Raw genomic sequence first — 27315 nt, 5'->3', positions numbered from 1 at the left:
TCAACTTATCATGTGGAACCCAGCAGAGTTTGAGTGCTGTTCAAGAACAGCACAGAACAGCAGACTGCGCACAGAACAGCAGACTGCGCTGGAACAGCAGACTGCACACAGAACAGCAGACTGCACACAGAAGAGCAGACTGCACACAGAAGAGCAGACTGCGCTGGAACAGCAGACTGCACACAGAACAGCAGACTGCACACAGAACAGCAGACTGCGCACAGAACAGCAGACTGCGCTAGCACAGAACAGCAAACTGCGCACAGAACAGCAGACTGCACACAGAACAACAGATTGCGCACAGAATAGCAGACTGCGCACAGAACAGCAGACTGCGCTGGCACAGAACAGCAGACTGCGCTGGAACAGAACAGCAGACTGCACTGGCACAGAACAGCAGACTGCGCTGGAACAGAACAGCAGACTGCGCACAGAACAGCAGACTGTGCACAGAACAGCAGATTGTGCACAGAACAGCAGACTGTGCTGGCACAGAACAGCAGACTGCACACAGAACAGCAGACTGTGCACAGAACAGCAGACTGCGCTGGCACAGAACAGCAGAACAGCAGAACAACTGGCATGAAATTCAGACTCTAATCACTACAGGCCACTCTTGGCATTGAACCAAAAAGGAGTTTTCACTGATTAAACGATCAAGCTGTGAAAACCACAGCGAAAAAAAATTGTTTGTATAATCTGCTGTTTTAAAAAAAAAATCTGAGCTTGTCACATCTGTAAAAGAAATTTTTTATTAAATATATTTAGCATTTAGAATTATTCAGAATAGTGTTGTACTCTAACCTGCACATCCTGTAAATAAGTATTTAAGCAGTTCTAAACCAGTGGGCCTTTGGGAGCTGGACAATCTGAAACCTTCAGCACAGGAGTGAATCTGCAGCTTTTACCTCTGCTGTAGCAGTAGTGCTAACTTTGTTGACCATTAACCATTTCAATTTCCAATTTATTTATTTATTTTTGTCAATGCAGGTCTATATTAAAGATTATCCCACAGGTGCTATCAGACAGCAGCAGTCTTAGGATGGTCCACCCAGTAACAATGGCAAGGCATCCCTAAATCCTGTGCACATTTAAAACCACTCATTTAGAGACACAAGCGACCAAGCAGCCTGCTTCCCAAACAACCACAGAGGAAATGTTCCTCTGAAACACACATTCACAGCAACTGGAAAACTAATGTACACTAAAGCAACGGGACATACTTCAGAATGAAAACACAAGAACAGCCTCTGCATGGAACTGAAATAAATAACTGCAGATCTGACATGCGATGTTACGAAACCAGAATGATAAAAGACAACATGAATGTGAAACCTGAGTGATTCCGTGATAAGGCACCGATCAGCACCAAGCCTCATGCACAATGTGCAGAAAACCTGGTGATTGTTTGCAGAGCAAAATCTTGCCCCAGTTTGGAATACCAATACAGATCAAAATTGCAGATATGGACTTTGCAACTGCATACGATGTCTTCTCACACTCCAGCACAGTAAAGTACCCAGACTGAGTTTGGGTTGGAAAACCCCTGTCATTTAAAAGGGAGGATTCTTTTCTGAAAATATGAAATTAAACTGTTGAATCAAGGTATTGCTTTGGACAAATATATTATTGAGTCACTCAGATCATGTCTAATGCCAAAAGGATATTTCTCATTGTACGCATGGTTTTGATTAACAAGGGAGGGGTGGTCAACCCTAAACAGGCCTGTTTAAGACCATAACGAGGTCAAAGAAAAGAGAAATGGCAGAGCTTTCTAAATTCTAAATGTAATATAACTCATCTCCTTTGAGTGGAAGGTTTTAAAATTAGGTATTTGCAATTTGCATTGGTAATGCTGCAGCAATCGTTTAATTTATTTATTTATTCGACCCATTTAAGGGACTACATGGAGCAAAATTAAATTACCCCGGCTGGTTAGAGTAAGTCTCTTCCTATGTTCCATAAGCTTTTTATGCAACGATCTGTACAAACAAATATCTGAAAGGAACTGAGCCGTGGCCATCTCGGTGGATTTAAGTCCTTCCAATCTGAGAGCAGATTGCGGGGGAAAATCAGGACCATATGGCCCTGACATTCCGGTTAGGGTGTGCCGGCTGTCGGTTTGCGAAGTCTGGGAAGCCGGGAGCGGTGTTGTCTCTGACCTAAATCATAACGTGACCTGTCCTGGCACAACCTCTTCTCTGAATCATTCCAGCGTCCCGGCGTGGATCACAGACACGGCCCGCGGCAGGGGGAAGACAACGGGCAGTGTGCAAAAAAAAAAAAAAAATTCACTTGCTTGAGTGACAAACCATGTTAGGAGTATCCAGGCTATGGATACTTTCAAGACCGACTTGTACACCTTTTTTGTTATATTTTGTTTACTTTTATTTTGGCATGTGCCACAGGACGTAAAATGGACGTTAAACCTTCCTTTTGCGCATGCTCAAAAGGAGAAGGTCAGGACTGGGGTAGTTATCGGAAGCGGATATGGCGGGTGGTTTAAAATGATAGTTGAGCAAACGAGTTCTGAAGGCCACACAAATTGGATTGAAAATGAGTTTTACGTGCAGTACTGCAGTTTAGGAAGCGTTTGCTCATGGCCGTGCCGATCAGTTCGCCTTGGTCCCGCTGGGGTTTTTTTTCTATCAGGAGTTTGGCGTCTATTTGATTTTTCCCCTCATTCCTGGTTGGCTTGTCCCCTTTCCTGTGCACCTGCCTAATCTCTGCCCAGCCAAGTACATCACAAAAATTAATTGCATATTACAACTGAATAGACAAACTACAACCAAGGGCCGACAATGTACCGATCAAGAGGCCTGAAGACTGGGCTCGGGAAACGCGGTAAGCGCGGGGGGGGGGGGGGGGGGGGGGGGGGGGGGGGGGGGGGGGGGGGGGGGGGGGGGGGGGGGGGGGGGGGGAGGGGGGGGAATCGACAGATTTAAAACTGCCTTTTGGTTTTGCACCCTCGACACGCCAACCACTACACAGTAGACGATTTGGTTTGGGATGTTCTCCCAAGTTCTTGGTTGCTAGTTAGTCTTGGGAAAGCATTACGGAGGTATGGAAAACGGCGAGCCAGCGAAACGGCAACTTTTGGGAAAGGGTTCACAGCACATTTTACACGCAATAGCTTGAATTTTAGATATCCGTTTAGACCGCTGGATATTTACTGAAACACGTTAGAAGCCTTGGCTCATCAAGGCCAGGGAGTGAACTGGCAGGCTCGTCTCTCCAGGCTCTACACTACGGCGCATTTTTTAGAGTAATTGTGTATAATAATAAACGACATAATCGTGCTCATTTCTGAATTCACCACCAAGAAACATTCTTCATAAATTATTTCATAGAATGAAGCCTTTTACTCAATTTCTTCATTTAAATATGATTGCTACAACTACCGCTATCAGTCAAGATCTGTTGATACAAGGTTTTAGGTTTGAAAACCAGTAGAGAAAACCTCAGCCAGCCTGTGCAAGGAAATAAATTATGCAATGTAATGTACGCAGCAAATTACCCAACGAGCTCCATGAAAAACACAATTCTGAGAACGGTTTTCTGTCCTCGGTCTACCTCGCTACGATGTACTGTATGTTCAGACGGTGCTGTTGAGCGCCATGCTCATTGTATGCAAATATAGCCTTATTGCAAAAGGTTCTAAGATGTGAGCTTCTATTAAAGCGTTCAGCTGTAATAGACCAGCAGATTGCGGTATGTGTGATCCGTTGTTAAAGCCTTTGTAGTATTTGGCTGCTCTTGGATAAATTCAGGCTACCTGAAATGACTTGTATCAAATTTACATTTGAGAAATCCAATATGTGCTTATAGCTACTCTTGCAGGGGGAAAAAACAACAGTTTTGTACTCTAATTCCAGCGGTTTAGTAAATCCATCTGTCGGAAAAGAGTTCCTTGAGGTCTCTGTAAAGATGGGGAGTTCTCTGTCTGTCAAAGTGATTCTGTCAGCTAAGTGTTCTTTTCATGCAGAAAATCGGGGCTCTTAAAGTCGGCAAGGATGGGATCTGTCAGTCTTGGTAATACGGCAGTAAGATGTAACCAAAACCTCTTTATATATTTCTTAATCATCTAAATTGTTTTGAACTAAGACGGAACATTCTGTTTCTCGTCATCGTGATTGAAAAGACCGAGTGGCCGGCTAATATTTCGCTATAGTAACCACTGGGATGGTCTTACTGTCATAAGTGTTTTGCTCCTGTACAACTGCGATGCGATGTTTTAAAGGACATTTTCCCACAGTAAATCAATAGGAATTAGTGCATTTGAGCGCAGATAACGGAGTAAATGGGTTCGGCTTCAGAAGATGAAAAGTTGGAGTACTGCTTGCTCTGAGGGGAAATGAATCCATAGTTAAGGCCGTGAGGCTGTGATGGTTCTGAAGGACCGCATTCATGCGCTTCCTGCCAAGTGGTCTTTAGAGACATGGGTTGACTAGACATGGATTTATTGCGGACTACAGGAGGCAGAAGTGCTTCCTCTGTGTAAGTGAAGCCCTTACGGTCTCAAAGGCGAGCAGAAAACCTGGCTCTTATTCACCACGCTGCATCAGTATTTCCACAAAATGTCTGACACTTGTTTTGTTGCATTGGAGTCACTGGTGTGTGTGCGTGCATGCATATGTGTGTGTGCTGCATGTGTGCGAATGCATGCGTCTGCCTGCACTCACGCACGCACACACGCACGCACGCACACACACGCACGCATGCACACACACGCGCACACACACACGCGCATGCACGCTCACACAACTGAGCGGCTCAGTCATTCTGAAGATAAACTAAATCTTAAACTGCCATTTAAAGAGAACTCTACATCTTTCAGAGAGACTATGACTCATTTCAGAGTCAGAGGACACATGTTAAGTAACAGTACAGAATGCACAATATTTTATTGAGCTATATTTTATTTTAGCCCCCTTCAAAGTAGGTATTTCCCATAAAAACAGTAAGCAGACTAATCCCCCCCCCCCCCCCCCCCCCCCCCCCCGAGGGCTTACAGTGAGGCATAAAGCTGTGGAATTCAGCATTATATACTGCACCGCGTCAGATAGCACATGGAAGGGCTTCTTACATGAGCAAATATTTCCACTTGGAGATTTTGTTTTGGGAAATTATGTCGTGCTTTAAACTGTGTTGATACGCCATAATCCAAGTAGAGCGATTACTGACTAATTGGGTTTTAGGCGTATTAAATCTGAATCATCAACTCTGTTCGATCCCACAATGCACCACCTCTGCTAGACACAAGGCACCCCATTCATTCACCCTGGGACCCGGGTGGGACTCTGGCCATCTGTGTGAGTCAGCTGGCCATATTCCTTCTGTGACTCCGTCCGACCACAACATTTCCTGTTTTTACGTTATTTTCTATTTGGTTTTTGCCCAGCTCATCACCGACATTGTCTGGTGGGTAAACTGATACAGTCCAAGGCACCTTCGAGAAATTCCTCCTGCATTTTACTGCATAAACACTGGACTCTGCAGCAATAAATAAATAAATACAATAATAAGACAATCAGTAGAATGTATATAACGGTGTAGATCAGTTTACTTTGATTGGTATTCAACAGTTAGTCATGAGTGAAAACTTTAGCTGTAGAACAGCAAAAATGAGCACAGCCATGATTTGAACGTGTGGGGTACAGGTGATTGTAATGTTTGAAATGAGGGGAAGAGATGCTGGAGAACAGTACGGGGTGGAGGCCCAGAGGACGAGGAGAAAGTCAGGAACGAGGTGTTTTTATGTAAACTGATAGCTTTAATTTACGGGAAAAAAAAGTGACAAAAATTTCCGAACCTTCTTTGTTCATTCAGACGTAAATGAAGAAAGCCCCCAAGTGTCCCAACGCTGCAGAGCCTGTCCCTGGGGGCCAGAGCCCAAATGAGACCTGAGTTACTGCTGCTGAAGAGGGGGGGTCCAGATCATGAACATCTACACGCGTCACTACACGCAAACATCGGGATCAGAATGGCAGTCAGCAGCCGTGCGGCGAGAAGAACAGCTGACCCTCGCTGCGATTAACTGAACGAAGCAGCCAGGGGCGTCCAGTCAAGATGGAGCCAGCCCACCATGATTGATTGCACCGGTTTGGCCTGCGCTGTCCGTGGTGCTGAACCGATCCTGGTCCGGAGGTAAGTGTGAGAGGGCTATTAATATGGAGTAATTGTAGGTTCTCGCCACCCTGAGGGACATGTGCTTGTAACCACAGACGACCAGCATGCAGGTCTCTTTGTAATTTGAGTCCTGGGTTTCAGGGTGGTTTCCAGAAGCATGAGATCACTCGACGAGGACACAACATCGATTTTGCTACCGGTCCTTACATCACCCAACATTTGTTGATGTTGGTTTTGCTTCTTGGTAAACCGTAGCCTCTGGTTGTGCAGCTCTGTGAAAAGAAAGGTGTGGCTTCAGATAGAGGCATTCATGCAACTGATACGAGAGCAACACCTTCCAGGGATACCGCCCCCCAAGCCAGTGACCCCTTTACCAGCCAGATTGCATTACAGCATTTGATCTCGGTTCTGGGGAGATATTATTCTTGCCTGAACTTCTTTACAGATTTTGAAAGGAAACCATGTTCTGCTCACATTTTTACCTGCTGTGTTTTCAGCCTTTTAACTATGATTTAATTATTAAGGACCCCGCCACCAAAAGCACGCATCTGGCATCATGCTAACATCTAACGTTTGCTGACAGTTTGTTTTAATCATTGTTTGAATAACATAACCCATATACATCTTTAATGATCTTGGATTGAAATGAAATGTTCTGAGGAATGAGTTGGGTTATGTTTTGAAGACCTGCGGTGTGTGCTACGCGTGCAGTATGAACATGAAGCTGGCATGGATAGCATGCAGTCATTATTTTTCAGGCCTTCAGTTGGTTATTTTTAGGGAGGCTGAAGTAAATTGCTGCCAAATAATACATTAAAAGGACTGGGCCAAGCCTGACCTGTAATGTGCTAGACCACTTTCATCAGCTGGGCCCTCTCCAGGCATCGAATACAGAACCTGCTTACCTCCAGGCATTCCTGCTTCAGGACAGACCAAAATTAGGGGGTGGGGAGTTGACACACACACTTTCACTGAGAAGCAGACAAAGGAATTTATTTCTTTATTTTACTTTTGATGTGCTTTTTTCCACGATTTCTTGAAAGTGTGTTGTTATTAAAATGGCCTAATTTGACTTTCATTTGTAGAGAAAGGTACGGAAATGATTAGTGTTTTTACGGGCCCTAAAATGGTCAGCTGTTAAAACCAGGGCTTGTTGTCAAGAGACAGATTAAAAAAAAAACCAACACAGCCAGTTTGCCACCCATAAACACTGCTGGTTGGGCTTAGTCAGCAAGGGAAGAGTGTGAGTGCACACTGCTAAGCAACCTAACACACTCTCACTCGATGTGCCTGACACTCACAGCTGCTCCCTGAGCCTGTTTCCTCTTTACCTCTAAAGCACATAAAAACCCCGCCCACTGAGTCTGTTTCCTCTTTACCTCTAAAGCACATAAAAACCCTGCCCACTGAGCCTGTTTCCTCTTTACCTCTAAAGCACATAAAAACCCCGCCCACTGAGCCTGTTTCCTCTTTACCTCTAAAGCACATAAAAACCCCGCCCACTGAGTCTGTTTCCTCTTTACCTTTAAAGCACATAAAAACCCAGCCCACTGAGTCTGTTTCCTCTTTACCTCTAAAGCACATAAAAACCCCGCCCACTGAGTCTGTTTCCTCTTTACCTCTAAAGCACATAAAAACCCTGCCCACTGAGCCTGTTTCCTCTTTACCTCTAAAGCACATAAAAACCCCGCCCACTGAGCCTGTTTCCTCTTTACCTCTAAAGCACATAAAAACCCCGCCCACTGAGTCTGTTTCCTCTTTACCTTTAAAGCACATAAAAACCCAGCCCACTGAGTCAGTTTCCTCTTTACCTCTAAAGCACATAAAAACCCCGCCCACTGAGTCTGTTTCCTCTTTACCTCTAAAGCACATAAAAACCCCGCCCACTGAGTTCGTTCACGCAGGAAAAGTTGACTCTCCCCGATGAAGACTTTTCTTGCTGATATTATTATTATTATTGTTATTTTTATTCCATTGTGGAGCAGCTCATGGGCAAATCTTGTAATGATTAAGTGTAACTATCATACTTATTGCATTTCTTTCTAACAACATTCTTTTATATTTTATTAAGAACCTGAAATTGAACACCTGGGAATGTGTTTGAACATGCCAAACATCTGCAAATTGATGGGATTTACTGAGTATATTTATAAAGGACTAAATGACTGTTTCTAAAGGCGGAAATAGAGCCTGTATATTTTATCACTGGTCTGATCAGGTCATTTTGACCAGAACCAATTAAACTCTAGTGTACAGAGACAACTGTGTTCTGCCAGTGTGACCTTTGACCCCAACAGGCATTACTCAGCAAGCCTCTCCTTCAGAGTGCAGCTGCTGGTTTTAGTAATGAGGACTGAACCTCTGGCTCCTCCCACAGGGTTAAAATATAGTGAGAAGTCCCTTCTCTTTTCAGATGCCAATGGATAATTTAATGTTTTTACAGAACAGATTTTTAAAATTATGTCAGAACGATATCTTTAACTGCCAAAAGCCCTAATTCAGGTGCTTTGGTTTCATTGCTGGAACTCTCTGTGCCCCCTGCACATGTGAGTAATAAAATACCAGAGGAATGTGCTGCTCTGCCAGAATCCCCTTTTATATACTTCTGCACACTGTGGATATTAGAGACACACCGTGGATATTACAGAGACATACAGTGGATAATATAGAGACACACAGTGGATATTATAGAGGCACACAGTGGATATTATAGAGACACACAGTGGATATTATAGAGGCACACAGTGGATATTATAGAGACACACTGTGGATATTATAGAGACACACAGTGGATATTATAGAGGCAGCACACAGTGGATATTATAGAGGCAGCACACAGTGGATATTATAGAGACACACAGTGGATATTATAGAGACACACAGTGGATATTATAGACACACACAGTGGATATTATAGAGGCACACAGTGGATATTATAGAGGCAGCACACAGTGGATATTATAGAGACACACAGTGGATATTATAGAGACACACAGTGGATATTATAGACACACACAGTGGATATTATAGAGGCACACAGTGGATATTATAGAGGCAGCACACAGTGGATATTATAGAGACACACAGTGGATATTATAGAGACACACAGTGGATATTACAGAGACACACAGTGGATATTATAGAGACACACAGTGGATATTATAGAGACACACAGTGGATATTACAGAGACACAGTGGATATTATAGAGACACACAGTGGATATTATAGAGACACACAGTGGATATTACAGAGACACACAGTGGATATTATAGAGGTAGCACACAGTGGATATTATAGAGGCACACAGTGGATATTATAGAGGCAGCACACAGTGGATATTATAGAGGCTCAAAGTGGATATTATAGAGGTAGCACACAGTGGATATTATAGAGGCACACAGTGGATATTATAGAGGCAGCACACAGTGGATATTATAGAGGTAGCACACAGTGGATATTAGAGGCAGGACTTGCACATTGCGTTCTTGGCAGCGCTTTAGTACAGTGTGATATAACAAGGTCTCCTGCATGCCAAGAGCTGGAATCGTGCCACTTCAGCAGTATTTGTCCAATAAATTGACTTAAGATGTACATGTAAAATATGGGTGCTGCACTAGAAATGTCCTTTTGGCACCCTGCCAATGCTGGCTTTAAAGGATTTATATCCCTTCTTAGGTTTCATCCTGTGCAAATCGACAGAATCTATCCATAGAAGTTTAATTATGGCTATTAGTTTGATTCTAAATCTTTAGCCAACCAATAGAGAGTAGGTCTAAAAATGATTTTCGAGAAGGCCTCTGCTTTTGGAGAAAGCCTCTGCTTGTGGAGAAAGCCTCTGATTTTGGCCGGCGTGGTTCTGTTTGGATATGCAGCTGCAGGAGGCCTTCAGCTCCCCGCTGTGTGTCCAGCTTGGCTCATTTTCACAAACCGCAGGACTGGGAATGAGGGATTTCTCTGAGCTATGATTAAGTGCCGCATGCAAAACGATCAATAATAAGAGTGCTCTGTTATTGGCACGGGCAAACGTTCCAAATTCCCCGTCCAGCCTGCTGGATTGACATCTATTGGGCCATGTGTTCCATACACACACAACGCTCCTGATGAATTCTCTTCAGGTTCAATCTATTTGTGCTCGATCTCCCAGACTGCCTGTGGTTTGCGTATCAGTGCCGAGTCACGAGCAGCAACCAGCCTGCTGGCCCCTAGAGCCTATGGGAGTCATGGCTGCCTGCTGCCAAGGCAACTCCGATCCAATCAAATTCCAACAAAAACAATAAATGAGAAAATGGTTTCGTGTTACTTTCAATAAATACTCCTGAGCAGAACACACTGTGGTGCTTATCTTTCCTTTCCGAGACACACACACTCTGGCAGCCTGTCTCTGCCCAGGAAAGGTCAAAGGTGCACGTGTGGGTTTTTTTTTTGTTTGTTTTGTTTTTGTTTTTTTGGGGGGGTGGAAGGGGGTTAGTGTTTATTTTGTGTGTGTGTTTTTCTCTATTTTCCCTTGAATGCCCAGTAAAGTTTAAACCACACGAATGTCGGTACGTTGCTGTTTCTCGTATTTATTGGGAAATTCAGGCTTGTGTTCGAACACACCTTTTGATATGTAGGTTGTGGTGCTGTGGCAGGGAGGAAGGTAGGTGGCGCTGTCCTGGTGGCTTTGGGTTATTCTGTTTGTCAGGAGAGCTGCTAGCCTGGCTCCGCCCTCATTATCGCCTATTTTAGCGTTATTAATCGCCACCATTTCCCAGAATCCCACTGAGCCGGACCTTCTCACAATCGGACAGAATGAATACTGAATCTCTGCATGTCTGGAACACAAATGTGAATGCTGGGCCCCATCCTGTGGCCTTGGTCTGTTTCTATGGGAGGGGTGGGGGGGGTGGGGGGCTCAGTATGGAGCCCCATGCCGTCCTGCGTGCGCCCCAGTCTGTTTCTGGGGGGAGGGGGGAGGGGGGGGGGGGGTTCAGCACCATATTGTCTTAATTTATTTCTGTATGATTCAGGAGAAATGAGTTCCAGCCTGTCCACCAAATGGCTGCGAGCGTTTTTATTTTGGCCGTAAGCCTCACACAGCTAACCATGTAGGATAAATTTTTCTGTACACAGTCAACAAAATAATCAGTCCCAGTTATTTTTTTCCGCTATTTGCTGCATATGATTACTGTCATTTTTCTCCCAAATGCAAGACTCCTTTAAGAGTAATTTATTTGATGTCATGTTCAAACCCATTATATCTGTGCATTCACACAGTGAAAAGAACAGCAAGATCTTTAGAAAAGTACTTACTTTATTACTTAAAGTGATATAAATAACAAGGACATAAAACATACTGTTTTTGAGAATGTAACTTGAAATCCTTCCCAACTAACATAATCTTCTGCTTTAGGCATTTGCACACAAAATTGTCAACAAGAAAATATACAAATCCAGCAGTTTCTGTGTCGAGAAACCGCTCCGTTTCAGCGAGGAGAAAGGAGCACCGGTGTGTTGGTGAAAAAGCGTGGAAGATCTACAGTACAGCCACAGCTAGGAGCAGCTTATCTGCCCAAAACTACAAAACAAAGGACTACACACATTAAACACACATTCATGTTTTGAAACAGATGAACTGCCACTGAATTATGCTATTCATACCAAATAAATAAATTCATTTAGTGCATTTTCTCTCTTTCCTCCGCTAAAGTAAGGAGGAAAGGAACTTTTTTATTTTAAATTAAAAGGTGCACCAGACGCAGTCCGGTTCCACCACAACTTAGTCGAGATCGGCAGTTCTCTCAATGACAGACAGACAGTCCAGCTATCTTCAGTTTCTTTTCCTTTAAACATGCTCAAAGCGCACTATTTATAAACAAAAACATTTCATGAGGGAGGAACCCAGGAAAGAAGAAATGCTTTAGGTGTGTGGTGATGGGGGGGGGGGGGGGGGGGGGGGGGGGGGGGCGGGCGGGGCGGGGCACAGAAGTTTGAATATAGACCCCCCGGTCTGAGGTTGGCCTCCCGGCCCTGTACCACAGAGATATCTGTTCTACTTCCCCGTGGGGGCCACAGTTTCCTTGTTGAATTTGTCAGATAACCTAATAACCTAAAATGCACTCCATGGAAACACGCCATTCAGATGTATTCTGGGAAACATAACAAACTTAACCTGCATGAAGGCGTGACCCCCCCCCCCCCCCCCTTTTTACCTGAACCCCAAGAGTCATAAGACTGCATTTCCTGCTAGTAACCATGTCTGTTCAGACCGGTTTACACCGGTTTAAAGAATGTTCTCATTCTTCAGTTTTTAAGGTTACTGTTGAACTTTACTTACTTTCACATACGTTTGAAGGTTGTACAACCCTTCTCTCTCCTACCTTTTCCAATCTGTGGTACATGCCTTGAGAAAGCACACCTCAAACCCCCCTGACATAAGGTATACAGTAGATTACATGGATGCATTATTGAAGATTTGGGGACAAAGTAAACTTTAAGAGTTAATAAAAAGAGTTATAGGGTGCCTTCCCTGCTATTTCACAAGCATAAGCTTTTTTTCTTTTTCTTTTTTTACACCTGGTTCCTTCAGTGCAGTTGATTCACAAGTTGCTTTATGTCTAAAGGAGGGAACCAAATCATCTTCAGGGTGTCCAAGGCTCCTAGAGGCACACTCTCCCCCCCCCCCCCCTCTTTTTTTAAAATGAGGACTACTGCTCTCCTCTCCCAGATCACGCCGGCCTCGTATCTCAGAATCAAACCCTAATTCAGGATTGCACAGTTGTAGCTGTTCTGGAAGCCGTCCCGGAAGCTCGGTGAAGACAGATTTGCTGTCTCGCCACAAAAAGCCTCCGGGAAAGAGCAACTTATCAAACCGTTTCTCCAGGGGAGTGTCCTTTCACGGCACTGATTCTGTTTACCATCATACATTCATGCTTATTCCTGTTTACCATCATACATTCATGCTTATTCAAACCAACTACAGAGGAAACAACATGGCCATTTGCTTCATGTCTTCAACAGACTTCACTCCAAATCTTTGATGGATCATTAGACATAATCCCTTCAATGTTTTCTGGAACCAAGAAGAAAAAAAAAACCTGCACAACTACAATGACCTAACATGAGATGTGTAGGGCAAGTGAATGCCAGTCTACATTCAAACACAGAGAGCAGTCTTTTTCATGATGAAAAAATGTTTGTCTAAACTGTAAAAACACACACACAAAAATAATAAATTAAAAAGCAGAATAAAAAGGTCTGTAGGATAAAATTACTCACTATAGATAGAAAACGCATATTTGGAGTTTTGCTCTCTTGAATTGCGCAAAGGCAAGAATCTCAAATGTGAGAAGACACTGTCATGCCACACTGCAACTTGTAGGGAAATCATATAAAAACTTTACAAACCCAGCACGTTTAGCCATTATTTAACATTTTAAATAAGCAAAAGACATAATCTTTAAAACTGCTCTGGGTTTGAACCATTTCATTAGCAGGTAATTACGATCTGTCAATTCCAACCTAAACCTTTACAAAATTAAAAACATTTATTTTTTTACTGACATTATAAGGGATGTTCATTATTATGTTTCGAAATGATGAACATTAATATCACCGTTATTAAAACAATAAAAATAAAAACAGTCAGTATTCCTGCGAGTAAGTGCTCAGTGGTTCTTTATCGAGGGCTGGTGTGCACACAGTTCAGTAGCGGGGGGGGGGGGGGGGGGGGGGGGGGGGGGGGGTACGTTTCAGTTGCTGGTCTTGAAGACCCCGAAGTAGCTGCCCTCCGAGTCGGGGTCCAGCAGCCAGGAGTTGGAGACGTTGACGTGGAGGCCGTCGCCCTCCCTCAGGCGGAAGAGCCGGCCCTGCTGGGCGCAGTACATGTGGTAGTCGGGGCTGCGCCAGCGCTTGGTGCTGCCCGTCTTCATCAGCACCATGGGCTTGGTGGTCTGCGTGTACTTCTCGTGGTACACGTACTGGATGAGCTGCGCGTTGACCTCGGGCACCCCCTCCGCCTCCGGCTCGTACAGGCGGAAGCAGGTCTGGGCGTACACGAAGTACAGGCCCCCCTCCTGCACCAGGATGCGCCCGTCGTGGTACCTGATCTTGTACAGCTGACCTTGGGCTTCATTCCACTGGATCATTCGGGCCTCCACCTCTCCTTCTGGAAACACAGGAAGGGAGAGGGTGAAACGTAGTCCAGAGAGAGCGGAATGTTGGCTAGAGAGAGCGGAACATAGTCCAGAGAGAGCGGAATGTTGGCTAGAGAGAGCGGAACATAGTCCAGAGAGAGCGGAATGTTGGCTAGAGAGAGTGGAACGTAGTCCAGAGAGTGGAACATAGTCCAGAGAGAACAGAATGTTGGCTAGAGAGAGCAGAACATAGTCCAGAGAGAGTGGAACGTAGGCCAGAGAGAGCGGAATGTTGGCTAGAGAGAGCGGAACATAGTCCAGAGAGAGCGGAATGTTGGCTAGAGAGAGCAGAATATAGTCCAGAGAGAGTAGACCGTAGGCCAGAGAGAGAGCGGAATGTTGGCTAGAGAGAGCAGAACATAGTCCAGAGAGAGTAGAACGTAGGCCAAAGAGAGAGCGGAATGTTAGCTAGAGAGAGCAGAACATAGTCCAGAGAGAGTAGAACGTAGGCCAGAGAGAGCGGAATGTTGGCTAGAGAGAGCGGAACATAGTCCAGAAAGAGTAGAACGTAGGCCAGAGTGAGTGGAATATAGTCCAGAGAGGGTGGAACGTAGGCCGGAGAGAGTGGAACATAGTCCAGAGAGGGTGGAACATAGTCCAGAGAGGGTGGAACATATTCCAGAAAGAGCAGAACATAGTCCAGAGAGAGCGGAATGTTGGCTAGAGAGAGCGGAACATAGTCCAGAGAGGGTGGAACATAGGCCGGAGAGAGTGGAACGTAGGCCAGAGAGAGTGGAACACCATCCAGAGATGGTGGACCGTAGACCAGAGAGGGTAGAATGTAATCGAGAGAGAGCGGAACATAGTCCAGAGAGAGAGGAACATACATAGTCCAGAGAGAGTGGAATGCAGTCCAGAGAGCGGACTCTGGTAGATATGTAAGTTCTCTTCTATTGTAAGTTACTCTGGCTCAGAGCGTCTGCTAAGTGCACTGAAAGGTAATCCTGTTCTGTGAGCTGGACTCACTCTGGACGTAATCGATGGGAGCTTTGATGGGCAAATGGGCAGCTGGTATGAGGTCCTTCTGGCTTTTGGGGCATCTGGACCGATCCCTTTTCCTGTGGTCTTTGAGCGCGTCGGCCAGCACGGGCCCAGTCTCCGCTTCCTGCAGACATGGGCGGAGCAGGAAATGATTCAGGAAATGACCTCAGACAGAATTTAGGATAGTGTGAAGAGCAGGTCAAATAAATCTGGTGTCACCCCAAAGGATGTTCCCCATCACCTCTGGACATTCATCTTATGAATATTTTTAAGCTTTTTGGAGAAAAAATGCAATTTGCTGCATCTAAATAATATATATTTTTTAAAAAGCATTAATGACCCAAATTAAAGTAACACTAAAACATACAGCCTTTAAATTTTTTTAAAAAAAAACATCCATTGTAAACCATCTAAAATTTTGAGGTCAAGAAAAAATAAAGTCTAATGTATACGGGGAAGAAAAACAATGGCACATTGCGTTTCCTGACCGACTGCTAAAGATTTCTCAGTAAACATGCTCCGCGAGATTCTTCTGTTCTTATTTATATTGTGTTGTTTTACGCAGCAGAGACGTTATAAAAAACAATAGCTGCATTAAAGAATTCCGGCATGTAAATCAATAATAAACAATAAATCCACCCCCCCCCCCCCCAACAACAATGAGGCTACAGATTCGCACACTCACAGAGCCTGGCACAGACCGCTGCTCACAGAGCCTGGCACAGACCGCTGCTCACAGAGCCTGGCACAGACCGCTGCTCACAGAGCCTGGCACCAGACCGCTGCTCACAGAGCCTGGCACCACACCGCTGCTCACAGAGCTGCTCACAGAGCCTGGCACAGACCGCTGCTCACAGAGCCTGGCACCACACCGCTGCTCACAGAGCTGCTCACAGAGCCTGGCACAGACCGCTGCTCACAGAGCCTGGCACCAGACCGCTGCTCACACAGCCTGGCACAGACCGCTGCTCACAGAGCCTGGCACCAGACCGCTGCTCACAGAGCCTGGCACAGACCGCTGCTCGCAGAGCTGCTCACAGAGCCTGGCACCCGACCGCTGCTCACAGAGCCTGGCACCACACCGCTGCTCACAGAGCCTGGCACCCGACCCCTGCTCACACAGCTGCTCACAGAGCCTGGCACCCGACCGCTGCTCACAGAGCCTGGCACAGACCGCTGCTCACAGAGCCTGCCACAGACCGCTGCTCACAGAGCCTGGCACAGACCGCTGCTCACAGAGCCTGGCACAGACCGCTGCTCACAGAGCCTGGCACAGACCGCTGCTCACAGAGCCTGGCACAGACCGCTGCTCACAGAGCTGCTCACAGAGCCTGGCACAGACCGCTGCTCACAGAGCCTGGCACAGACCGCTGCTCACAGCCTGGCACCACACCGCTGCTCACAGAGCCTGGCACCCGACCGCTGCTCACAGAGCCTGGCACCACACCGCTGCTCACAGAGCCTGGCACCCGACCGCTGCTCACAGAGCCTGGCACCAGACCGCTGCTCACAGAGCCTGGCACCACAGAGCTGCTCACAGAGCCTGGCACCAGACCGCTGCTCACTGTCATGCATTTTAATGAATGACCTCTGGCAGCAGCCTCTCTGAAAACATCACTGATGAGCAAACGGTCATCAGCAAAAGAGCAGCAGCGTACCCCGTTTCAAAAGCAGAGACCCTAACCCCCCCCCTATTTAACATGAGCGGCACACCTTAATATCAATAAAGGGACATGCTGGATATGGGTCATAGTGACATGGATCAATAGGTGCGGGCCTCCCCAAAGATAGATTTAGGCAGAAATAACTTTCTTTAGTCTTCCTGGAGCACAGGATGAGTGACTGAGAAGCGGTCTGCTGTTGCCTGTTTCTCAGGCAGATGGGAGAAGTCGGTGTCAGATTTATTTAGCTGATCTCTGGTATTATCAGCATGACACTGCACTCCAATTAAAGGCTTAATGCAGTGAAGCTAACGGTGCTGCGGGCTGAGTCAACACGAACCCTGTGAACACACACAGACGCACTGCCAGAACATCGTGTTTCCATTAAATCACCCTGACACCAAAACTCTTCAGTTATTACTGTCAAACAGAGGTGGTTACAAATCACAGCTAGGCGAGATACATAATATAAATAGCCGTGCACAACATTACATTTCTGGGACCGGTGCCAGTAATCAGTGTTTGGCAGCCCGTTAGCGGACGCTGATAACTCGCTGTTTTACATCACAGGACAAATGCAAACTGCACCTGAGCTTCACCTCAGCTTCAGAATTCACCTGAGCTTCAGCATTCATCACCTGAGCTCCTGCATTCACCTGCGCTTCACCTGAGCTTCAGCATTCATCACCTGAGCTCCTGCATTCACCTGAGCTTCACCTCAGCTTCTGCATTCACCTGAGCTTCACCTGAGCTTCAGTATTCACCTGAGCTTCACCTGAACTTCAGCATTCACCTGAGCTTCACCTGAGCTTCACCTGAACTTCAGCATTCACCTGAGCTTCAGAATTCATGGGAGACGCAGATGAGCACAGATGTCAACATACATGTGACAAATTTTATCTGTATATCAAAATACTTAAACTTACTTTATTATAAAGCAGAGAGCACAAGTACCGAGAGTGACTGATTCTTTATATAGCCTTGCGTGTGAGTTTTACTGGTACAAATGACATATTAATGATAAATCAGAGGTTCAGATTACTATGTTTAGGCTACTTTTTTGCCATTTCCCCTTAATTCACAGCATTAGCGGTGTAGTAATTATGTGGTAATAATGTGTTGTGGTGTAATAACGTGTGGCGCCATCATTTTGGCCATAATCAGGTTATTGGCCGACACTGATACAACGTATATTACTATGAACCCCTAATTCTAAAGCCTATAAATTATTAGTAATATTATTCATCTGTTTGTGAGCACCCATCTCCACAGGCATTTGCATGGCTTATATTTCATATGGTCTGATTTAAACAGCGGGATGTTTACCAAAGCAGGTTAGGAATCTTCCTAATGTAAAAAAAACAGCATTAACCCCCCAGATATTTGAATTTGGTTCAATAATGTCAGTCTCTAACCTCCAATTTGGTTGCCAGACACCCTCTTCTATTTAATCAGCGATACGAACAAATTAAAACCACAAACAAAAGGGAAGAAAAAATCTGAATGCTGTAAAGACTTGAACTAATTGCTGTGAATTAAGTTGAATACATTTTTTTTCACAACCCTGTTTTGTCTTTAATTACAATACAGTGGGTTCAATATTTATTTCGGGGAACAGGTGTGGGATGGCATTCTAGAATTAGCACACCGCCAATTCCGTCTCCCAAAGGAGATCTGCAGTGTAAACACAATCAGAGTAAAATTATCCAAAAGCAACGCGGTCTGAACAAGAAAATTGAAAATAACCCTTCAGCCAGCCCGAGTTCTGGTGTCCATCTCTGATATGTGGTCTGAGGCAGGTCTGGCCCATTCCTTTAAGGTAAACGAGCTGAACGAGTTCACAGCACAGCCTTATAATACCCACTCTTTAGTTCGTCCTGAAATTTTCGTCTCATATATTGACATTGTAATGTGTTACTTTTTTCCTCAACTACTTTGTTTTTGTTTTTTTTGTGGACAACATTACCAGAAAACTGAACTAAAAAAAATCTGTCAAGAAATACAACACTTGTGTTGCACAAACCTGAGAGAAAAGTTCATTGTGGTTTTCTGAATAAAAGCCACATTTTCCATTTCTGTGACCTTGGAAAGATCTGAATATACAAGCTGAGCCCCTGACGTTTTTGCACCCTCTGACTGCAGATAGAGTATAATCTTGATATAAAGCAATGAAAATGTTCTGAATATAATCCAGTTACAACTGGCGGTGTGTGATGGCGTAGCTCAGCCACCTTTTCTCTCTTTCAGCCCATTTGAACAACTTCACAAACCCTCCACAAACTAACCAAAAACCCTCCACAAACCAACCAAAAAACCTCCACAAACCAACCAAAAACCATCCACAAACCCACCAAAAACCCTCCACAAACCAACCAAAAAACCCTCCACAAACCCACCAAAAACCCTCCACAAACCAACCAAAAAACCCTCCACAAACCAACCAAAAAACCCTCCACTAACCAACCAAAAAACCCTCCACTAACCAACCAAAAAACCCTCCACAAACCAACCAAAAAACCCTCCACAAACCAACCAAAAACCCTCCACTAACCAACCAAAAAACCCTCCACTAACCAACCAAAAAACCCTCCACAAACCAACCAAAAAACCCTCCACAAACCAACCAAAAACCCTCCACAAACCAACCAAAAAACCCTCCACTAACCAACCAAAAAACCCTCCACAAACCCACCAAAAACCCTCCACTAACCATTACATTACATTACATTATAGGCATTTAGCAGACGCTCTTATCCAGAGCGACGTACAACAAGTGCATAGGTTTCATGATGTAGAGGCGCAAAAGAAACACTAGAGTGAAGTAAGGTAACCAACCAAAAAACCCTCCACAAACCAACCAAAAAACCCTCCACTAACCCTCATCACAGTGAATTTCATATTATCTTTCCCCTTCTCAATGGTTGCCCCATAAATCCGCTTCTCTCTGTTTCAGAGTCCCTGATATGACCCACCAGTCCAGTCTGGAGTTATCCAGAAAGCTAGCTAAATAGCGACCGCAGGTATGGTTGTGTGTCGTTTCTTTGCAGTGTAGGTGTGCTTCCATTGGACCACTATCAATGTTCAATAAATTTATACAGTTTTAGTCTGGGTATAAACATACTGGACGCAAAGGAAAATGATCAATTATCCATTTCATCTTTTACTTGTTTTTCTAAACATTTTCATTGATTAAAATCAATCTTTCTAGGATCGATTTGGCAGACCACTTGCAGCACTCTCTAGTGACCACTAGTGGGCCGTGGCCCACAGGTTGGAATTTGCTGCCATTGTTTGTATAGCAGGTATTATTGTCCCCTGTAGGTGTGTATTCATAGTTATCATTCAGAATGGCACTTATACATGACATAAATGTTTATGACAGCACTCATTTTTACTATGGCTTTCATTTGTCCTGAAGATGAGCATGGTTGGATGGTTTTGTTAAACTTAAAATCAGCTACCAATTTAGCCAACAAATGCAAGTTAAAAGTGTAACTAACAGCTTTACATCATCGATTCAGTGCTCTTCAACAAAAAATCAAAACGAAACAAAAACGGCTGCAGGTCAAGCGGCCAGTCGGGACCTGGGCTGCAGATTACTGTGGTTCGGTCACTGTTTGTGTCTGTACTGGTGGTGATCTTATTATGTGTATTATACTATGAGCCAATCTGGATAAGAATGCTTTCAAAATAAAATAATGCAATGCCCTGGAGTCGGGTCCAGATTGTGAAGCGTTGCTCTTGAGAAAGCCCTGGATCTCTCATTGCCTTTTGAACCCTGTGGTTCTGAAGGTTTTGGGTTCGAGCCCCACACGCACCGCACTGCTTGTGTTGGTTCCAGACCCGTCGGCTGAGTCTGAAAGCCCTGTGGGGCTGAGCTGAGCTGAGCTGACGCATCGCAGGCACAGCACTGGCCAGTTCAAACAAGAAACGCTCAAAAAGCGCTGCACTTAATAAACAACAACATGAGGTTCTGGTTATGTGTTTTATGTGTTTTTAACACTCAACATTTTCCAAAAGAGAAAGCACCGCCGCCAAGTTCATCGCAGTTTAATTCGAGTTTGTAAAACTTCGACTGTGTGCAAAAAAAGGCAAAAAGAAAACAAAGCAATGGTTTAGAATTCAGCCCTCATCAAACAATGACCCTAAACATTCATATTTCCAGCAATTTGAATTGAGGGATAGCAGGTTTTCCATAGCATCACTGCGGTGCTTAATCACTACCAAAACCCAAAAACCCTACGCCCACCACCATCGGTTCTCACGGCAACCGTAAACCTGGTCCATCTCCAAACCCTGAATGCCAGCCCACTGTGTGGTGCATAATGGCCAATGGATCTCTGCTGCCAGCCCTTATGCAAATTTACTGTACGGTAATCACAGTAAATAAGAAAACATAACGACAAATATATTTCACTGCAGTACAAGCCTATGTAAACTAAATACATGTGTGTATCTATACACACATACGCACACACACACACACACACACATGCACGCACGCACACACACACTCACACGCTGCAGTCTGTAAGTATTCGAACAGGGACGCAATTTCCGTTGTTTTGGCTTTGCGTTCCAGCACATTGGATTTGATATGAAACATGAATATGGGGTTAAACTACAGACGGCTTTAATTTAAGGGTATTTACATCCATAACCAGTGACCCACATAGAAATTACAGCCCTTTTTATGCAGTCCCCCCATTGTAGTTTAATTGGACAAATTAACGTCATCTTAAAGCAGTCACATTTAGTGCTTGTTTGCAAATCCTTTGCATTCGATGACTGCCTGAAGTCTGCGACCCATGACCACCAGAGGCTGGGTATCTTCCCTGGTGATGCTCTGGCAGGCCTGACTGCAGCCATCTTTAGCTCCTGTGTGTTTCTGGGGCATTTTGCCTTCAGTCTTGTCTTCAGAACGTGAGACGCTGGACTTAACCAGCCGAAAACATTCCACTTTTCGGCCCTGAGAAACTTGGTTGAGTTAGCGGTGTGTCGGGGGTCACTGTCCTGCTGATGAGGCCGTACTGGATCATGAGCAGTTCCTTTTGTTCTCCCCACTCTTCTCTTTCCATCACTTTAGTACAGGTTAATCCTCATCTCATCTGTACATGAGGGTTTGCTCCAGTTTGGGTTTTTTTTGTACATTTTAGCAAACTGTAACCTGGCCATTCTGTTCTTGAGGTTTACCAGAGGTTTGCATCTTGCAGTGAACCTTCTTAGGTTATGCTGGTGTAGTCTTCTCTTTATTTCAGTCTTTGACTAATCTACATTATTCTTTCATCCTAGAGAGTGTTCTCGAGTTGGACAGTTGAACAGCGGTTCTTCACAATTACAATTGAAAGTATTGTTCTGTTATCCACTGCAGTCATCTTCCATGGTCTACCAGGCTGTTTCTTCTGTTATTCTCTGCAGTGGTCTTCCATGGTCTACCAGTCTGTTTGTTCTATTATCCACTGCAGTGGTCTTCTGTGGTCAACCAGACTGGTTGCTCAGCTCACTAGTGTATTCTTGCTTCTTTACAATGTAGACAGTTTCATTTCTAATACAATGTGCTGGAGTACACAGCCAAAACAAGCTAAATTGTGTCACTGTCCAATACAATACAGGCCAAAAGTATTAGGCCACCTAAAAAATCTTAGGTAGAGAAGAATTCGCGTAGTATATGAACAACAAACCAAAGTTTTATACTAAAATAATCTTTGAGAAGAGGAACTCACCTCTGCAGGTCTCTGCTGCACTGAGGAGAAGTCTACCTGGAAAAGACCACAAACAGAGCTGTGATTAAAGCAGCACATTCTGCATCGCGCAGTAACACTACCACTCCACCTGTAACACTCCACCTGTAACACCCTACCTGTAACACTCTACCTGTAACACCCCACCTGTAACACCCTACCTGTAACACTCTACTTGTAACACCCCACCTGTAACGCTCTACCTGTAACACTCCACCTGTAACACCCTACCTGTAACACTCTACCTGTAACACCCTACCTGTAACACTCTACCTGTAACACCCCACCTGTAACACCCTACCTGTAACGCTCTACCTGTACCACTCCACCTGTAACACCCTACCTGTAACACTCTACCTGTAACACCCCACCTGTAACACTCCACCTGTAACGCTCTACCTGTAACACTCCACCTGTAACACCCTACCTGTAACACTCTACCTGTAACACCCCACCTGTAACACCCTACCTGTAACGCTCTACCTGTAACACCCTACCTGTAACACTCTACCTGTAACACCCCACCTGTAACACTCCACCTGTAACGCTCTACCTGTAACACCCTACCTGTAACACTCTACCAGCAACAACCCACCTGTAACACCCTACCTGTAATGCTCTACCTGTACCACTCCACCTGTAACACTCTACCTGTACCACTCCACCTGTAACACTCCACCTGTAACGCTCTACCTGATCTAGTGCCAGGACTGCAGGAGGTCCCACTTTCCTGAAGGCACTTATTCATTAATAATTATTCATTACAGCAGAACAGCACAATTAGCAAAGCAAACTTATGCCACGTTATCGATAATTTATTTACAGAGTTCAGTCATTTCATTTTCCTCTGTCTCAGTCTGGGAGCCGCCAGGAGAGCATGTTTTTTATGTTTTAAATTGGGGTTGACACATCGTCGCTCTCATTAGCTTTGTTGAAAAGCCGCCTTACACATGCCGTAAACACCACCCGCTTACCCTGCTGTGGATGGTTAATAAATACATCGACACCCCCCCCCCCCCCAGTTCCCACCCTTTCCACATCTCACCGTTCTGCTTGGTAAATTTTACAGTCTGGCTACTAGTCTGAATTTGTGCTTTAGGAAGTGTAGAAGTTCCTTAAGGTGACAGGTAATAGTGGGAGAGTGTGATCTCCAGCTCTAGTTCCCATAGGGAGTGTGAGGCTTCTTTAAGGTGGCAGGTAATAGTGGGAGAGTGTGATATCCAGCTCCAGTTTCGAACAGCCCAATGAGTCACAGAAAAGTAGTACCAGCTGGAGTAGCTATTGTGCAAGATGCAGCCCCCGCCCCCCCCCCCCCACCCCCCTTTTTTTCATATCTAATTGTAATTATCTTCAGTCAGCTGGAGCCCACTGAATCCCATAATGCCACAGTGAGGCTAGCCCTGAGCTTCGCTTCCTCAGATCATTTTCCCCCTCAGCGTCCATTTCCCAAAGACGATCTCACATTCCCAGCCAAACACAACTGCAATTCAGCTTTCCCCACTTCTGCAGTTTAGGCCACTCTCCAGGATTTAATAAGCTTATGACACACACACACGCACGCACGGATACACACAAACACACACATGCACACACGCACGCACACACACATACACACGCATGCACACACGCGCACACACATACACACAGGCGCACACGCATGCACACGCGCATACTACGCTGTTTACTCTGTAAACAAAACGATCAAATTCTCATCGCTGCTCACGCTCAGAGGAGGCAGGCTGGAGTTGTTTTGATGCCAGTGCTGCTAGTGACCCAAGACAAATGAGCCCTTTTACGTCCGCCGTTATCTCGGCTGTCTCAGAACTGAAACCGCCATACTGTATCAACAACTGAAATACCGAAGGTATCGCCTTTAGCGCCGCTTCTCGTGTTAGGAGATGCCAACGCTTACTTCAAATTAGGAATTTATGACCACATAAATTCAGTTGCTGTTTTACTTCAAGCAATAAATAATTTCATTGAAATAGTTTTGCTTTTGAGATATTATGCTGACTCAAATGCATCAATGCATTACATTACATTACAGGCATTTGGCAGACGCTCTTATCCAGAGGGACGTACAACAAAGTGTATAACCAAAACCGGGAATAAGCGTGTTGAAAACCCTAGAGGGAAGTACAGTTCCAAGTGCGGGGAACGACCGCGTAGTTTAACTTGGATGCGCTGACAATGCACCTAGAGCGGTTTTCATTTGAATATAAACTCCAGAGAAAGTGTCTGATTAACCATAAATTAGTATTTATACACGAAGAGCCACTTTTTAAAGTGCTTAGTACATTAAAATTTAACGCTTAGCATTCGCTTCTATGTAAGCTCAATTCATGGTCTGATTTGATCGTCAGGTGAAATGCTAACTTTAATGTAAGTCTGAATTATTTTCCAAGAAAATGCCACCAAGAATATGCAAAATTTTTATGTGATTCTAAGCGTGTGTGGCCACCAGGTGGACCCAGCTGGACTTGTTTAGGCGGAATAATGTCAAATTAAGCACATGTTGTACAGCTATATCAGTGTAAACATGGCTATGCCATTTTACCACTGGGTGATATACTGTATTAATACTCTATAATAAATAGATAAATAATCTCATAACATTTCATTAGTGCTCAGAACTCAGGAGGAGAAAAATGTCATTTTGCCAAGGTTCAGAGTAATTTTATTCTGTAATCTTATTATATATTAAATAAGAGTTTTCGTTTTTAGCTCTACAACTTCAACCAGTTGAACACAGTTGCCTCCAGAGTCTGCGTTACTGCAGTGGAAAACGTCTCACTGCAGAAATTAAGTGCGGCTCTTCAGCGCGCGCAGTACTCCAAGAAGTGCAAGGACCTCTGTCCCAAATACACGGATGCTGCCAGCACATTCCACCTGGATACAGTAAATATCGCTGTGTAAATATTATCATAAGCCGGCGAACATGTCCCACAACACTGCGCTCAGCTGCATCTGTCAGGAGCAAATGACGCTAGCAAGGTTTATCATTCCGGAGATAAGATGCATGTAGCCTACTCAGTTTTATTGTCAGTGTTGAACAGTTTTAGGAGATCAGGATGCACAGCACGTAAATTATAAGAAATTCTGAGTAACATTTAAAGTCGTATCCAACGCAGATTTAGCTGGCAAGAACTTAAGTTTTGCGGTTTGCGGTTAACGCGCAAAAAAAAGGAAAATAAAAAAGAAACGGACGCATGCCGTTGCAGTTCCCAAACCTGTGTTTGCACACATAACATCACAGCATAGCGGTGAAAAATGCCATCTGCACCAGAATCCTTCAAACGCGCATTTAGGTTTCAGATTAATCTAAAGCTCGTCTAATTGTGTGCAGGAATGTTTGACAATGCAACTAAACTTTTTTTGCAAGTTTGCAACCCATTTAATAATTTACGCAACGGAAGAAAGTGAGGATGATCACGACAAATAAAAAATAAAAACGCAGAAACTTTATATAACATTTTAATGAAAGGTATCATTATTTCCTATAAATATGGATTGCTATAAAGCACATGTAGTCTAATGTCATCATTTTCTATTTTTGAACATGTAAGCCGATATGGTCATTTTTTATTTATTTAATTCTGACAAAAAGCTTATCTTTCAGTCTTAAATTCAAAATAGGGTATTCCGCGGCAACATGATATAAAACCTCTCGTCCCTAAATGGTACAGATCAAGTCTGGTCGTCTCTTACCTCGTGTAGATAACCTGTTAAGTGTAGCAAGATTGCTACACTCGATACGATTTGAAGCAATCCCATAACAACGAGCGTTCCAAAAACAAGGGGTCTACACGTTGGTTCTGCACCCTGGGCTGGGTGGAAGCGCGCCTGACCACTCTCCATGTCGGTAGAGTTCCGCAGGTAAACACGATAGTCATTAGCTGCCATGTGCGCTCGCTTTTAATATTCTTCTAAGTGGGAGGAAGTAAGTGATGCAAAGGCTTCATAGCTGCAAACAGTGGGTGGGCAGAATAGTTAGCTTCCTTTGCTGAGCGAATGAGCCAATCAGATTGCAGCCATTTCAATTACTCTCATTGCGTACTGTTACTGTATGTTAGTTTTAGCCAAACAAAGCCGCGTATAATCCTGTGCGAAGGAAACGTTCAATGAAGGAAAGGACAGTTACGTGAAAATATTTCCCTGTCTTACAACGTCTTGACTGTGGCACTGAAGTGCTATTGTTTGAGTTAATTTCGGGTTAATGTTGCGAAATGTTACGAGAGTAGATTTGGGTAGTGTACGGGCATTCCTCACATACCAGTGATAAGACGGAATCGTTCCAAGTTGAGTTTTAGTTACAGCTGGATGATGGTACTCATTACATTTATTTAGCAGACGCTTTTATCCAAAGCAACGTACAATAAGTGCATACCGAAGGTCATTGGAACAACTACTCCTTTTATACAGTACCTAGAGTGTCGGAAAATACTGTTCAAAGACATTATTCTTGTTTCCATGTAGGAACGAATGTGTCGCATAAATAAAACAAGCTCCCCCAAGACAATTGATTGATATACACAGCATCTTACTGTATTTCACACCACTTTAGCAGCCACGTTAGAAAAGCAGCATCTGGACATATTCGGGGGTGCAACCTTCTAAGACGCGCTGATCTG

The 27315-nt window shown here is 44.5% G+C and overlaps 1 protein-coding gene and 1 long non-coding RNA gene across 2 annotated transcripts; one reads left to right on the top strand and one right to left on the bottom strand.

The window, feature by feature from the left end:
* Nucleotides 1-2498: 2498 nt before the first annotated feature.
* On the top strand, nucleotides 2499-7207 carry LOC118213687. The gene is made up of 3 exons (XR_004762486.1): nucleotides 2499-2844; nucleotides 5830-6147; nucleotides 6271-7207. It is a non-coding gene; the product is annotated as an uncharacterized LOC118213687 (long non-coding RNA).
* A 6633-nt stretch (nucleotides 7208-13840) lies between these two features.
* LOC118213686 (tumor necrosis factor ligand superfamily member 11-like) lies at nucleotides 13841-26639 on the bottom strand. The gene is made up of 4 exons (XM_035392720.1): nucleotides 26393-26639; nucleotides 22667-22702; nucleotides 15268-15406; nucleotides 13841-14273 (listed from the first exon to the last, which is right to left on the bottom strand). Exons 1-4 carry the CDS (start codon nucleotides 26585-26587, stop codon nucleotides 13858-13860), a joined length of 786 nt encoding a protein of 261 aa, XP_035248611.1. The 5' UTR covers nucleotides 26588-26639; the 3' UTR covers nucleotides 13841-13857.
* Nucleotides 26640-27315: the final 676 nt, after the last annotated feature.

The sequence above is a fragment of the Anguilla anguilla genome, chromosome 15, assembly GCF_013347855.1.
Source record: "Anguilla anguilla isolate fAngAng1 chromosome 15, fAngAng1.pri, whole genome shotgun sequence".
NCBI classification, from domain to species: domain Eukaryota; kingdom Metazoa; phylum Chordata; class Actinopteri; order Anguilliformes; family Anguillidae; genus Anguilla; species Anguilla anguilla.
Note: the sequence above shows the minus strand (reverse complement) of the source record. Positions and strands in the feature narration are given on the sequence as shown.

Excerpts from the sequence above, each read along its gene's own strand:
- LOC118213686 (XM_035392720.1), bottom strand. The coding sequence starts at position 26,587 with ATGGCAGCTAATGACTATCGTGTTTACCTGCGGAACTCTACCGACATG. Across the intron at positions 15,407-22,666 it reads TGCAGCAGAGACCTGCAGAG|GAAGCGGAGACTGGGCCCGT; the intron begins GTGAGTTCCTCT and ends CCATGTCTGCAG. Across the intron at positions 14,274-15,267 it reads TCCCATCGATTACGTCCAGA|AAGGAGAGGTGGAGGCCCGA; the intron begins GTGAGTCCAGCT and ends CTGTGTTTCCAG.